This window comes from Setaria italica, chromosome VI (assembly GCF_000263155.2).
Source record: "Setaria italica strain Yugu1 chromosome VI, Setaria_italica_v2.0, whole genome shotgun sequence".
In the NCBI taxonomy this organism is placed as follows: domain Eukaryota; kingdom Viridiplantae; phylum Streptophyta; class Magnoliopsida; order Poales; family Poaceae; genus Setaria; species Setaria italica.
In genome coordinates, this window is record NC_028455.1 from 34,967,695 (window position 1) to 34,982,366 (window position 14,672).

At 45.3% G+C, this 14,672-nt stretch overlaps 2 protein-coding genes across 4 annotated transcripts; one reads left to right on the forward strand and one right to left on the reverse strand.

The window, feature by feature from the left end:
- Window positions 1–1,704: 1,704 nt before the first annotated feature.
- Window positions 1,705–8,706, reverse strand: LOC101784092 (protein ODORANT1). Of its 3 annotated transcripts, none has more exons than XM_022827309.1 (5): window positions 5,217–8,706; window positions 5,039–5,089; window positions 4,588–4,950; window positions 3,711–4,075; window positions 1,705–2,530 (listed from the first exon to the last, which is right to left on the reverse strand). In XM_022827309.1, the coding sequence occupies exons 4-5, from the start codon at window positions 3,971–3,973 to the stop codon at window positions 2,005–2,007; spliced, it is 789 nt and encodes a 262-aa protein (XP_022683044.1). In that variant the 5' UTR covers window positions 3,974–4,075; window positions 4,588–4,950; window positions 5,039–5,089; window positions 5,217–8,706; the 3' UTR covers window positions 1,705–2,004. The 3 variants fall into 3 exon arrangements, with proteins under 3 accessions (XP_022683044.1, XP_022683043.1, XP_022683042.1); XM_022827308.1 differs by having other exon boundaries at window positions 4,588–4,960; XM_022827307.1 differs by having other exon boundaries at window positions 3,711–3,991; window positions 4,588–5,089.
- Window positions 8,707–10,043: 1,337 nt separating this feature from the next.
- Window positions 10,044–13,990, forward strand: LOC101784771 (putative ER lumen protein-retaining receptor C28H8.4). Its single transcript, XM_004974081.3, has 6 exons — window positions 10,044–10,430; window positions 11,683–11,882; window positions 12,238–12,378; window positions 12,467–12,547; window positions 13,419–13,543; window positions 13,631–13,990. The coding sequence occupies exons 1-6, from the start codon at window positions 10,205–10,207 to the stop codon at window positions 13,677–13,679; spliced, it is 822 nt and encodes a 273-aa protein (XP_004974138.1). The 5' UTR covers window positions 10,044–10,204; the 3' UTR covers window positions 13,680–13,990.
- The last annotated feature ends 682 nt before the right edge of the window (window positions 13,991–14,672 follow it).

Genomic DNA, 14,672 nt, shown 5'->3' on the forward strand with positions numbered 1-14,672 from the left:
TTTCCATCCATGCTCTCAGCGAAAAACCTATCCATCTTCCAGAAAGTAGGAAGACATTGAACCTTCCAATTGAGATTCATGCAAGGAATAGGATTCCTTAGATGCATCAAACATAAACCCTAACTCCCACCCCCTCCCTTCCCTGCCTGTGCCACCCCCGCTCCCCCCCGCAGGGGCCCACGCCGCCATCGCGACTGGCCCCGCTACCGCACTCGCCGGCCCCCACACCTGCCGCCGTGCCGCCCTGGCCCTTGCGTGGGCTCACCGGCCGCCGAAGCAAGAGAAGAAGGCGCGGTCGGCGGCGGAAAAAAATCAAGAATTTTTTAAGAAAATGTTGAAATAATTAAAAAATATTGGATCAACTTTTCTTGAAAAAATGTTGGTGCAATTTTTTTTTCCAAAAATATTGGATTCAACTTTTTCTAAAGAAATGTTGGCTCAACTTTTTTGAATAAATGTTGGTTCAACTTTTTTGAAGAAATGTTGGTCCAACTTTTTGAAAAAATGTTGGTCCAACTTTTTTGAAAAAAATTTAGACAATATTTTTATCAAACATTTTTTCAGTGAGTTATCATCAAATAAGAGGGTTAGGGAAGAAGATAAGGAAGAAGAAGATAAGGTTGAGATAAGTCTTGGTGGGCTGTAAATTTCGACTCCTGTCTATCTTCCATCGGATAGTTAGAGCTCTGCACGTCTGCGCCCATCCCATCCAGACCGCCGCCGGCCGCCGAACGCACCCCCGTCCACCTGCAGCTACCCTCCTCCTCCAGCCTTACCACGACAACACAACACAGCCATGAACCTTACCTTGGAAGCTTGGATGATTTCGTCATCTGCAGACTGCAGACACGCCTTTCCCTTTCTGGGAGGAGTTTCGTGTTCGGCATGTATGTTCGACACGACCCCCACTTGACTTCACAGCCGGGTCATACACACACTACTACTATCCCGCAGATAGCAACAGCTCGCAAGCATCTACCGGCCCGGGACCCCTAGGGACCCTGTGCCGTGCGCTCGTCCAGTCTCTCTCTACAACTCACAGTCAGGGGGGTACTGTGCACGCTGCAGGGAATGAACCAAACCCTTCACCATCAGAGTCACAGACCTAGTTTTATTTCAAAAGAAAAGGTCACAGACCTAGTGCAGCCAACGCCCCTGTCCATGGATTTACCATCATCAGTTTTCTGAATTCTTCAGGGAGGAGCTGAGCTCCCATCACCTCGCTCGGTGATCAGTGCTGTGGTGGAAATAAGCAAAAAGGGAGCGATTAGGATGGCCAACATTTCTTCTCTTCTCTTCTTTTCTTTTTTAATAAATACGCGCAAGGTTTCAGAGGCCTTGCTTCGGAGGGCAGCAAACCAAACCGGTTCTCTCGTATGGGGTCGGCAGGATGGCGCCAGCATGACGTGACTGTCACCGTTGCAGAATCCATACCATACCAAACTCACCCTTTGCTAATTCCGTGTACGGCATCGCACGGCAACTCTTCTCATTTTCCCGGTGTTCTACTGCTTAGATAGTGCTTATGTCCAATGAAGAAGTTTTACATTGGCAGCTAACTTGGCAAAGAATCAGTCACCAAGTGTACATGCATATGCATATCACAATTCACAAGTATGTGTATAGCTGTTTGTGTTGGGAGGATGGCCAGTGTTCTGACTTGTTCTGAACTCTGAAATTGCCATGGACTGCTACAGGGAGATATCAGATAAGCCTCGATGTCGCCTCAAAGCACAGCCTCAACTTGCAGAGACCCATAGGCCATGCTATTCAGGATGTATTGCACGTTTAGAGCAATGTACTGCATGTACTTCTACAACTTCTCATACTGACAAGCTTTAACAAAACCCTTCTAAGGGCAAGATACCACTATTCTACGGTCTAGATAAGCCCCATGCCTGTCTGTTTTCAGTCATATTCACGTATGTAGTATGTAGATTGTCTATACTAGGAACACAGCAGAGTGCAGTGCACGCACACCTGCAGTCTGTCTCTCTCTGATCTTCAAAAGTTTGATCCATCTGTGCTGTGAAGCGTTGAATTATTGTCGACCAAGTTCGAGCTGCACATGCCAAAATCTTGGTAGTCAAGCAGCCAATCTGTTGCTCCATCCCATGGCAATGGCCCCTCCACGATGCCAAGCACATCGTTATCGCTGCTCGTAAAATTCAGCCACGGCTCATCCATGGGCAGATCCGTCTCCGAAAGCCAATTCACCAGATGCTCCTGGTCTTGACGACCGGCATTGTTTCCTGACTCCAGCCAGCTGGACTGCTCCAACGGGTCAGTGGGCAGTGCCATGTCCCTACGGCTACCTTCCTTCACGCTCAGCTCGTCTCTGGTGTCGCTGGATTTCGCCGATTTGGTTGTATCGGTGGATTGTGAAGTAGACATCTTGGAGTTGGCCAGAGGCTGGTGCGTGGCCGGGTCGATGCCCATCTTGATGAGCTTCTTCTTGATGTGTGTGTTCCAGTGGTTCTTGATCTCGTTGTCCGTTCTCCCAGGTAACTTGGCAGCAATCTTGGACCATCTGCACAGATTTAAGCCAATTAGGAGTGAAGAAAAGGCTACTAAAATTTCGTGAAAGAAGACATGCTGATCAGCCCTTTTCATTCATTTTGCGGCCTCCTGAATTCGAAGCAATCATATTAATTTGCAATTTTCCATCGTTTTCATAGATGTGTGCTTCATGCTTCAGAAGTGGAGTCTGTGCTACACGTGAAGAGCTTGAGAATGACCTGGTCAGTGCTATTAATATTACCCTCCAATTTTGGAGTGCCCTTCAACTCACATGCAGGTATGAAGTCTACATCAGCGCATCATTAACTATTGATTCAAAGTGCAACAACTAAGAAAGGAGAGCATTTACGGGCCTCTTTGTCACAGCTCCAGTTGGTTCTGCAGTTTGTAGACTAAATTGATGTGGTTTAATTATTTATATTTAGCCTAAACTATAAACATAATGATTCACCTAAATGCTCTCAATGTACCTCCATCTCCAGATCCAAGATTTCTTGGAGCTTTCTTGAAGCTGGAGTTCTTCCAAACAGGGCCTACATTTGGTGTTTTTTATATTTAACTTGGCATTATCTAGAGCACTGAATGCTGTGAAACAACCAAGAGGTTACTACTAAACTAGCAACAAGAACAGAAATAAGTAAAATAACAGTTTCCCAACTATTGGGTTATATTATGCAAGATGCAATAAGCTCAATAACCATGAAAACAGCTTTTCAAACTACAGCAGATGTTGATTAACTAGGTAAACATGGTTAACTGATCCCGGTATTGGAGGACTTATTTCTTTTTCACTGGAGAACTTTGTCTCAATCGAAAGCCATGGAGCGGCAGGAGGTTTTGAAAACAATACCACGAGCATGTGACTTGCTACTAATTGATGCTCATGAATTCGGCTGGTTTTAAAATTGTGCGATTATTTTACAGTAATTAGCGCTGCTATGTTTCACGTAGACACGACGTACAAGCTAGCTGCTCTTAAGTCCCCTAAGTCTTAACTGAGTGCGAAGCAAGTATTCCACAATAAATATGTTCTCTTATTTCCTAGGCACTTCTAAACTTAAACAAGGGAATTCATCCATTCTGAGGAACAGATGCAAATAGCTTATTATACCACTGCACAATGAAGAAGATAGATCAACATGCAAATGTTGTATATGCATCCATGCACTCTACCATGAAGACTAGTATACCTATTTCCGAGCTTGGCATGGAGGTCAATGACGAGCTGCTCCTCGGCAGTGCTGAGGAGGCCACGCTTGAGGTCAGGACGGAGGTAGTTAGTCCACCGCAGCCGGCAGCTCTTGCCGCAGCGCAGAAGCCCTGCCAATTTAGGCACTGCTCGCCAGCAGCATCGGCCGTGTGTCAGGATGAAGCTGATGAGCTTCTTGTCCTCCTCTGCTGTCCACGGCCCCCGCTTCACCCCCAGCTTGTCACAGCAGGGCTGCCTCCCCATCGATCAATTTACTATCAGCTAGCACCAGATTAAGTATACTGAGTTAACAAGGCAGTCATTAAGCTTCTATTGCATTTTATAGATGTTGCGAGCCACCAAACTCTGCAGACAAGCATCAGACAAAAGGGTTGTGAAAGCTCTCTTGCAACTGCAATGGATGTCTGCCTGCATATATGTATAGATCTGTGCAATTTCACTAAAAAATTGTCCTGTCCTTTTCCATTTTCATGCTTTTCTATTCGTTGATGGAGATAGTGATGGTGATTTGGTTAATTTAGTGTGATCTGGAAGCAAGAGTCCGGTCTGACCCATGATAAACTGTGCTGTGTTTAAATTTTTTGTGAAAAAACAGTTAATGAAGGTACTGCAGCGTTACGGGGTACTACCACCAGAGTTGATGACCATGTTCACTCAAACAAAAATGTTCCAATATAGTACAAGGGGTGTATGATCTTAATTAACTAGCATAATGAAATGAACAATAATTCTCACCTTGCAGATAGATTAGTTCAATTCCTAGTTACCTATCCTTTTCTAAAATGACAATTTAATTGAAAATGATGCCACATGAACCAAAAGTATGATATCGCCTGAGTATAGAAGCTGCAGCGCACCTGGTGTAATTGCAGCTTTTGTTGTTTCCATTCCCCACAGGGGTATATATGTGTGTCACCCTTGTTACCATCTTAAGGAACTATATTTCAACAACATTTCATCATCTGATACACTAACAGATCAGAGCATGAGGAACAAAGTAACCTTCATGTGTCCTCTGCAAGCCACATATATCTAACATATGTTTATAGAGGTATGGATTATGAACCAATATGATGATACTGAGAACCATGATGTTAATGTTGCATCAAAATGTGTTGAGAAAGTTGCAACATTCAGGCAGTCAGCATCCTAGGCTTGTAGTCGTAGCTCTCCGAGACTGGTTGGCATTATCATTACGATTGACCGGGTAAGTTTAGCCTCTGAAGAGTTCTATTTGCATATCAAGTTAGTACACCAGATAAGAAGAAGGGTAACTAATTGATTACATATGCAAAAGTGGTACGTCACCTCGATTCTTTTCTCCTTAATACAAAGATGCGCAGCTCACATTCATGTTTGCTGAAAAACAACAGCATGCAGCTGAGTCATAACTTGATGCAAAGAAAGGATAAGAAGTAGAGTTTCTGAATCCACCAAACTCTTAAGAACCTATTCAGTAAAAAAGGGGAAAAAAGACCCATCTTACCAGTTACTTTTATTCAGAAATGACAGCAAGGGACAGCTTAAGAATCTGTGGGTACAAGACATCTGCCGACATGAGGAAGAAATGACTGCGCTCTGTAACTAGAAAAGTAATGTCAATTCCGGGATGCATGCTAATATAAGAAAGGGCACCATCTATCAATCAATCACCAAACTTGTATGGAATGCTATTCTGGTACTGTGCTAGCCAGCAATGGAAGCATATTTTGCACAACTACAGCCTACAGGAGCTAATTTATGCTGTGTCTGCAAGCAAAATTCTAGCAACTGTTGATAGAATAGCAGCAATATTCCAGAATACAATGCTAACCCATCCATAAGAAGTTAAGAACAGAACATGCCATTGATCCAGCCTTCACTGAATCTGCATAGAAACTTCAATCTGCTAAAGGATGTGCGCCCAAACTTGAGCATCTTATTATTTATAGACAAGTACAGCACAAAATAACTGAAACTTGAGCAGACCATTTTTAGATCAATGTGATCCAATCAGCCAAACGCTGTGTGCTATCTCAGGCATACTGCAACAATAAGAGACAGATTTTCGGTTGAAGAAACAATTATCTCATTTAATCTAGAAATATAGACATTTCGGATGAAATCAAGGGAAAAATCTATGATAAGAAAATGGCCACAGCACAACAATCGCATCTGTTAAATTGTTACTCTCACTGTACTGTTTCTGTGCTCAAAAGTACAAGTAGTAAACAGAAGTTTGCTTTTCGAGATAATTATTGGCATAATAAAAATCATAGCTTCCTAGGTCATAGGTCTATTCCATCCCGCCTTCCAATACTTATGCAAGAAGCTATAAGTTGTGATGTACATTTCTAAGAGACATCCAATGCAGATCACGCAATAGGTGTATACCGCTATCATGATAAACACTACTGCTTTGTTATCAAAACATAATATGAAAACTTCCAAAACAATTTTAGAGGTAGTACTCAAGGATCTAGCATCATAAATTATCACTCTGACCCTGAAATTCATGGACCTAGAAGAAAACCTAAAGGGGGGAAATTGTGTGAATCCTGACTTCTGTTTTTAATCTTTTCTTCTAGTTCTTTCTTTCTTTTTTCGGACATTTGCTTGCTTAATACCATTTGGTGGGCAGTTTGTATATGTTTCTGACTGATGCCCTACAGCTCTACATGTGCCTAGTCAGCAAATAAAAAAAGTATATAAACAAGTGATATTATCTCATAAATGTATTTATGTGATTAACTTTTATACCATATTTGCTTCTTACCTAACCATTTAAATTTCAATTTTCAACTAACCTTACAAGATGATAAATCAAACTATCAAAGTGCCAACCTGGAAGTCTTAGCCTATCACTTTCAAGTTGGGATTGTGATTCACCAATTATCGAGCTGGAGAGCTCTGGCCAATGATATAGAGAAGTCACACAGGAGCAACTATAAATTGAACGTCTCATGCCTGCGCAGTTACTGACATAAAAAACCACAGTATAGTGTAGCATCTTACAAGGCAATATTTGGTCTTCCAGAATCTTTTGTGGATATGATTACTGCTCATGTTAATAGAAGAGTACCTTTATGAGATACTACTGTCAAAAGAGATACTACGTGAAGCAGGTTTGGTACTCAGTCGATCAGATGACAGGCAACGCCTCCCTCATGCCTGTCCCCGGCTCTTCAATGATGGATTGGTGGCTGCTCTGGAGGCGAAGTTTCCATGGCGCCAGAAAGAAAGGGCTCGACACCACAACTATTTTGGTCTCCTGGCGAGTTTGGAAAGAGCGAAACAGTCGCGTCTTTAACAGGGATCCAGAACAGACGCCGCAACAGCTAGCAGCAGCAATTGCGGAGGAAGCGGCGCTATGGTTTGCGGCCGGGGCGCACTGCTTGTCTAGTTTAGGATGGCAATTTGACAGTTTGCAATGCTATCCCGACCGACTATGGTGGTCGTTTACTGTCCAGGAGTTCTTATCTCGTGTAATTAGCCCCTAAGATCCGTGCTACCGTGTGCTACGCCCGGTTTAGGCCCGCGTTGTACAAGAACTATCTATTTCTTCTAATTTGAATGATGCGCAGCTCTCCTGCGTATTCTAGAAAAAAAAAAGAGAATGGGTCGAGTATCTCCACATCCCATCAGCCTAAATTCACTGAATAACAGCCTGGGTTACCAACCTTCCAGCTAAGAAACTGTGCAACTGATGTAGATTGACAAGAAACAAGAATAGTTAGCAGGAAGGGCTCTACATATTTAGGCCTTGAAAGTTTTGATCTCCTAGCCACTTTGATTTTGAATGAAGAGGTCCTCAGTACCACATCCCACTATCTTTAGCACAAGGACTTTCTGAAAAGGTTGAAAAAAATGACTAGGTTTCCACAAGATATTGTAGCTATCTCTTCAAAGAGACGCCGATTTAAAACTCCTACAAAACGTAGCCTCTGAGAGACTAAATCCTGAATACTGGTTACTCTATTTGGCAGATAATTAGCAGGCAAGGCATTCTATTTGAAGAATTCACTGGAGCTGGTTGTACTGACATCTGCATGACGAATTAATACCGACACCATCTGGTCACAATATTTGAGTTGGAATGTTCCTCTCATCCTTTCATTTGCGCTTCGTGGACTGGGATATGAGCCACGAAGCAGCAACGGGGCATTAAGTACATGCCTTGGTTGAATCTCCCCTCTGAATGCAGCACATGCTGAATCTTTTGAGAAGAGAGGTACAAGCTTTCCAAGGAAGCGACGACAATACCAAAAGGGACATGACTGTGCTAGTACCTACTTGATCACTCTCTGTGACCAAATGCCACGACTTTGAGCAAGCTGTTCCAAACAAACTCCCATTCGGAAACGAACTACAACCCTTTTTGGTAGAACCGAGTACCTGACCATGTTTACCATAGCAACAAATAAAAATGGTGACACCTCTGAGTATAATTAGGCGTCGGCATCTAGTTACGCATTGCGGCGATTTTCTAATGGAAATTAGCGAGCCATCGTACATGCCAGATCCTCAAATCACAGGAAGGTTCACATGACAACAATTCGCAGCGATTATCTTGTCGGCCGCATCCGAAACGGGGAACGGAACGGAAACCTCTCCGCAGCTTCTTGAAAAGCAGATTTGAGCCATCATGCTCCTAGGAAGAAGAACATGAGGTCTGGCTCGCCCTCACCAAAGATCGCAAGGACTCGAAAAAGCCATAGGATCGGAGATCGCAACATGTGGCCGCAAATAAAATCGGGCGAGGAGATGCAGAACCTTTTGGAGGGACTCGCGCTGTCACGCTGACGACGCGGCGCGCGGTGACGGGGACCTCGCACCCTGCGCCGGGAGTGGCGCCCGGCCGACCGCACGTACCCTACGGACCCCTCTCCCTGGCTCCTGCTTCCTCCGACGGCGACGTGCGGAGAGGCGGAGAGCGACCGAGCGGCGCGGGAGGATCGCGTGGGTCCCATGGCAGCGGCGCGCGTCGTATGGTATGGTGGGAGATGAGTCAGACTGACCGAGAGAAGAAGAGAGGGAGGGACGTCTCCGCGCGAATCGACACGGCCCCAGTCTTGTAACTGACCGACCCAGCGGCAACATGGGCCTTGCCAAATTTCAGAACTGGGCCTCATTTACCGGCCCATCGATCCAGACCAGGCGCCTGCCCGAGGGTTGGGTAGGCCGATCGATGATGATTTGCAGCCCAACAGTCCTATGGATCGCATCTAGCCCAGGGAGAGACTGGTGGCCCGGCCGGGTGGACCACAAGCTCTTGCGGGCGCCCACGGCATCTCGCTGCTGAGCGTTTACACAGGAGTCGCGCCGGGCCCAGCCCAGGACGGTCGCCATCTTCCGCGTGGAACGTGCTCTGCTTCTCCCTTTCCGGCTCCGAGCTAGACGTACTTGACAAGTGACAGCTGCTAGTGATGAGATGACGTCACGCGGAAGTGCAAGTCGTCGTGCTCGTGGTGGCGCCCAGCTCCCACTGCACCCCCGCTCCACGAGGCGCATTAACACCTCGTGCCGGGTCAAACACAGGGCGCCATCTGCCCCGCTCCTCGAACCAAACCCGCATCGCTCCGAGCCTCCGATCCGTTGCCTTTTTGCTCTGTCCGTCCCACACTTTTCCACGACGTGTCGCGAGGATCGAGCTGCAGTTGAGCTACAAGTACGCCCATGACCGTGAGGTGATTTAGGTGGTGTTGGTGATAATTGGCCACCTCCCTATTCTTAACCTTGGACCATGAATCCATGATCTGACACGCGTAGTATCTTCAAGTGGCATTTTTGGGGGGGGGGGGGGGGGGGGGGGAAATAGTCTCACTCAATCAAAGCAAAGTGACAAAACAAAATACACAATCAAAGAAATATTGTGTTTAAAGAAGGACAATCTTTCAAAAAAGAAGGACAATCTTTAAAAAAAAGGGGACAAAAGCAAAAGGATTGCGAAACATTTGAAGCTATTTTTTCAAGTAGAAGTACACCATCGGTCTGTTCGGCTGAACTTATAAGCCAGCTGAAAAGATGAAACGACTGATTTATTTTGAGAGAAAAACACTATTTGGTGGCTAAAAACCGGCTGACAAGCTGAAGTGCGGACTGCATATTTTCGTGGCATTTTCAAGAAAACTGATCCACGATAGTCTTACGTACGCACAGCCAATTGACCAAACAAAAACGTTCGTTTCAAAAGATTCCAAAAAGATTTGCTTTGCTTGCTCAAAGGAGCCCGGGCCCACAGGCGCAGTCCATGAATGCCACGAATCGAAACAGCTGCAACAACCAACCCTTCCCCGACCCGACCCGTCCCGTCCTTAAACTCCGCCTCGCCCCGTCCGTCGCCCGCCCCAGTCCTCACGCCGCACACGTGCCGGAACCCGTAACCCAGGGGCGCGCCCATCCGGGAGCCGCAGCCCGCCGGAGCTCGCCTTGCCTTCGCCTTCGCCTTCACCTTCACCGATCGACGAGCGCGACGGGAGGGAGGGAGTGGGGGAGATGAGGGGTTCGTCGCGGAGGCCGCTGGCCGCGGTCATGGCCTGGGTGCGGCGCCAGCCGCCCAAGGTCAAGGCTTTCCTCGCCGTCGTCGCGGGGATGGCCGCGCTCGTCTTCATCCGCTTCATCGTCCACGACCACGACAACCTCTTCGTCGCCTCCGAGGCCGCGCACGCCATCGGGATCGGCGTGCTCATCTACAAGCTCACCAAGGAGAAGACCTGCGCCGGTTCGTCCGTCCCCCCTTCTTCTCACCGCTACTGCTTCCCATCCGCTCGATCCGTCGGGCTCGCTGATTCTCGATCCAGATTGCGGGGAGCCATGCGTTTGTTTTTCCTTTTCCCCCGCGTTTACGGTGATTTTCCTCGCTGGAAGCATCGGGTGGTACTCCGTTTATATATAAGATCAATCTAGGATCCCGCTTGATCTCGTGTTCAATCGTGCTGCCTGCTTCGATGGATTTTGCGTGCCTGATTCTATCAAGGAAGTAGGCAATTTTATTTGCTGATTCGGTTAGGTTGTTTGAATCGACGGGTTGGATTTAGCGAGTGAGGTCAGTGTTATACTGAATACTGCATGGAACTTGCGCAGTGTTCTGGATACTGCAATGGAAGTGAGTGTGCTCGCTAGTTGAGGGAGGATTCTCGAATTCTTCCATGGTGGTATCACTGGGTCTGGGTGAGCCTTCAGTCAAAATTCTCTGCTTATATCACTGTGTGAACCCAAGAGAAGGATACAAGTTTGCGCCTGTCCGATTCCATGGCTTCCTTTGCTTGAACCTTGAAGTCAACCTTGCGTTTCGTCTATTTAGAGTTTGAATAGCAGATTCCGGCAATTTGCACTCTCTTCCAGTTATAGAAATGCAGTACTGTTCTTGGATTCGTCTGACATAAGGATAGGTAATTATGAGAGCTGCCCTGGCTCATACAGAATTGGGAAGATGTGTTTGCCGGGAATGCCATCACTCACTCTGGCACAGAGATGGTGGTGGTCTTAGTTTCGTTTTGTCCCTACTACAACACCTTTCTCATCTATGAAATTATTGCCTTTTGCTTTCAGCATCTTTTCTTATTCATGTTTCAAAAGAATCGTGTGCCTATGCTTTGTTAATGCAAATCAAGGATTTATTGAGGGGTGCAAGTCTAGATATTTTGGCATTAACAGAATAGGCAATGGACAATATTAATGGTATGGTTCATACACAGCATCACCATTTTTTAATTATTGTATATTATGGTCACCCTGCCATAACAGTATGTGCATGGTCTATGAATCTGTCTTGTCCATGATCTATGATATGTAAGTTTAGACAAATGATTAGATTGAGAGCTGCTAGACTGGTATGTCGATTTTATGTTAAAAATTGATCCTAAGATAATTTTGGCATTTTTATTTGTTTCTTTTTTCATGGTTCAGGATGTATAAATTTATACTCATTGATCTAAAATTCAATTTGTTTTCTCTTTCTTGATTTCTTGCAGGACTGTCACTCAAGTCTCAGGATTTGACAGCTTTATTTCTGGCTGTTAGGTTGTACTGCAGCTTTGTTATGGAGTATGACATCCATACGATTCTGGATACAGCTACACTGGCAGCTACTCTTTTTGTTATTTATATGATTCGGTTCAGACTGAGGTCAACATATATGCTGGACAAAGATAACTTCAAATTATACTATGTGGTAAGAACAATATAAATTCTTGACTGCAAAACTAGCATCTAGGCTATTCGACATAAGCGTGTTAGTATTCTGTATTTTTATTGTTTCACATTGTGCTGCTTGACCCAGACTTTTCAAAAGGTCAAGCACTTGGGACTACTGAATTCCCACCTGACCACCAACAGGAGTATTTCCGGTTGTATACTTTAGTCCCCCATAATCACTATCACACTTTGATGACCTCACTTGTAGAATGGATTTTACCTCAGCTAATGAATTGCAGCTATGTTGCTAGCTATTTCTGCCCATTTCTCATTTGTTTTGTTAGCTCCTTCTTATTCCGACACTGTAGTATCTTACTAGACTTTCTTTCCAGGTAGTGCCTTGTGCTGTACTAACAACTTTTGCTCATCCTACAACATCGCACAACATAGTGAACAGACTTTGCTGGGCCTTTTGTGTTTATTTGGAAGCTGTTTCAGTGCTACCCCAGCTGCGCTTGATGCAAAATACGAAGGTGAATCTTCAAACGTACATGGGCCCTTGAATCAGTATGCAATTACCCTGTTTATCTGACTTTTTTTTCACTCTATGCGTTTTTGCAGATTGTTGAGCCATTCACAGCTCATTATGTGTTTGCACTGGGTGTCGCAAGGTTTCTTAGCTGTGCACACTGGGTCCTTCAGGTTCGTGTCTTTCTGTCACCCTTCCCTTTTTGTTTTCTTTCAAAAGAACTACCTTTCTAGTTTGTTTCCTCCTTTCACCTAAGAGTGAGCTGGCCATATACTTCTGAGGCCCCAAATGTTAGTAGGGACAAAATGCCTTCACTGTCAGTTGCTGTATGAAACAATCATATACCCCATGCTAAAAACAACACTGTGGAAACAGAGTTTAGCAGAACAATTCAATATGTCATACTTCCTCTGTTACAAAATGCAGGTTGTTTTAGTTTTGTCCTAAGTCAAACTTGTCTAACTAGGAACGAATATAGAGGAAAATTAACATCTACAATACTAAATAAATGCAATATCAAGGCATATTTCAATTTGATAAAACCATTTTGATGTTGTAGATGTTGGTATATTTTTCTATAAACTTGGTGAAAGTTAGAGAAATCTACCTACATTTTAGAACGGAGGGAACAGGTTATATCTGGCCAGTCATTAATGAAACAGCAAAGTGCCCTTTTTTCTTAAAAAAATAGATGTGTTTTACTTGTCATTATCATCATCTTGTGCTTGTGTGTGTGCAAAATATACTGTAAAGTACTCTGTTCTATGCCGTTCCCTGATGTATGATATCTTACTTAGTATCTGCAATTTCAGCTGAAATTTTTATTTTATTTAGTGGTCCCTTGGTCCTCCTTTACTTGTCAAGTTATGTTTGGAAAAGAACTTTGAGTTTGCCTTATGATTATATATTTAAGTATTCCCAATCTGAGGTTGCGGTAAACACATGTTCATTTTGGAAGAATGAAAGTTTGAATGCATTTTGCAGAATACAAGTTTTTTCTGAGTTAGTCCGTTTGACATAAGCTTCGATTACTCTGTTCTGTAGGTTCTGGATACTCGTGGCCGTTTGTTGACAGCTCTGGGCTATGGTCTGTGGCCATCAATGGTGCTTCTCTCCGAAATCGTTCAGACATTCATCCTCGCGGATTTCTGCTACTACTATGTGAAGAGGTACGTGCGATTTATCATTTCTTAGAATCTCATCACAAAGGCCAGGCCCTGACCATACTAATGAGCTGTTTCTGGTGGCGTCCGCAGTGTTTTTGGTGGGCAGCTTGTGCTGCGACTCCCGTCCGGGGTGGTGTAAAACTGCAGCAGGATACGGAGCACACTGTTGGTTTCTTCTCTCTCTGCCCATCATACAATGCAACAGTCATTATGCTCGTGCTCCTGGTGCCCCCAAACTTTAGCATTGTCGAGTGGATAGCAGAGCCTCGTTCGCGCTATTTCTTTTTTTTTTCGTTTGTAAACTGTTTACATGAAACCTGTACCAAACACCGTGAAACGTAGGTTGTCCATCTGACTTTTTAACGTCCAGGCTAGAGTTGTTGCAGTTCCACAATAGAGACAGAGACGGGATTTTCCCGATTTCAGTGAATGTGTTCCTCTTTCGTTGAATCTGTTGTCGTGTGATAGCTGTGTTTAGAATAGTGATGGGATTTGGAATCGTCGGTGCCCAGCTGTGGACTGACGGGGTTAATGACTTAATGAGCCCCTTCAGTTCGTTGGCTGTTGAGATGGCCCATATTTGGCTAGTCCAGCAAGGCTGCTTACCATTCGGGGCCTGACCGATTAGCCAAGTCTTCTCACAAGAAGCTTGACGTGCTGCTTCCTCCTCGAGGTCCCGGATGGGTCCGTTTCTGTTCAAAGCAAACTTGTCGTGCACGGGCACAGCATGTGTGGATCGGTCAGCAAACGCCTGTAGAAGAATATCCATGGCGCACCCGTGCAAGAAACGAGTTGGCACCCGCATGCGATCATGCCCGTGCTGGCACGATCTACTTGCCGTGAACCGGCGGCCTGCTGCTCGCTAAGCTTCGCCGGCAAGGTAGAAGTCGGCCACAAGTTTGAAACTTCTCCGTTCCGTTCCGTCCCGTCAGCTACTTCCCCAACCTCGCCGCCTCGCCTTCCCTCGCGAGTTCATCTTTTATCACGATAAACGCCCTCTCGGCGGCCTCTCTTGATGACGCGCTTTTTCTACAAAAGTCCCCGCGAAATCTGTGCGTTGCAAAGGAGGCGAAGCCTCTGTGGCCGACATGATGGGCCCACCGGCCACCGCCCACCGTTACATGAAACCGAC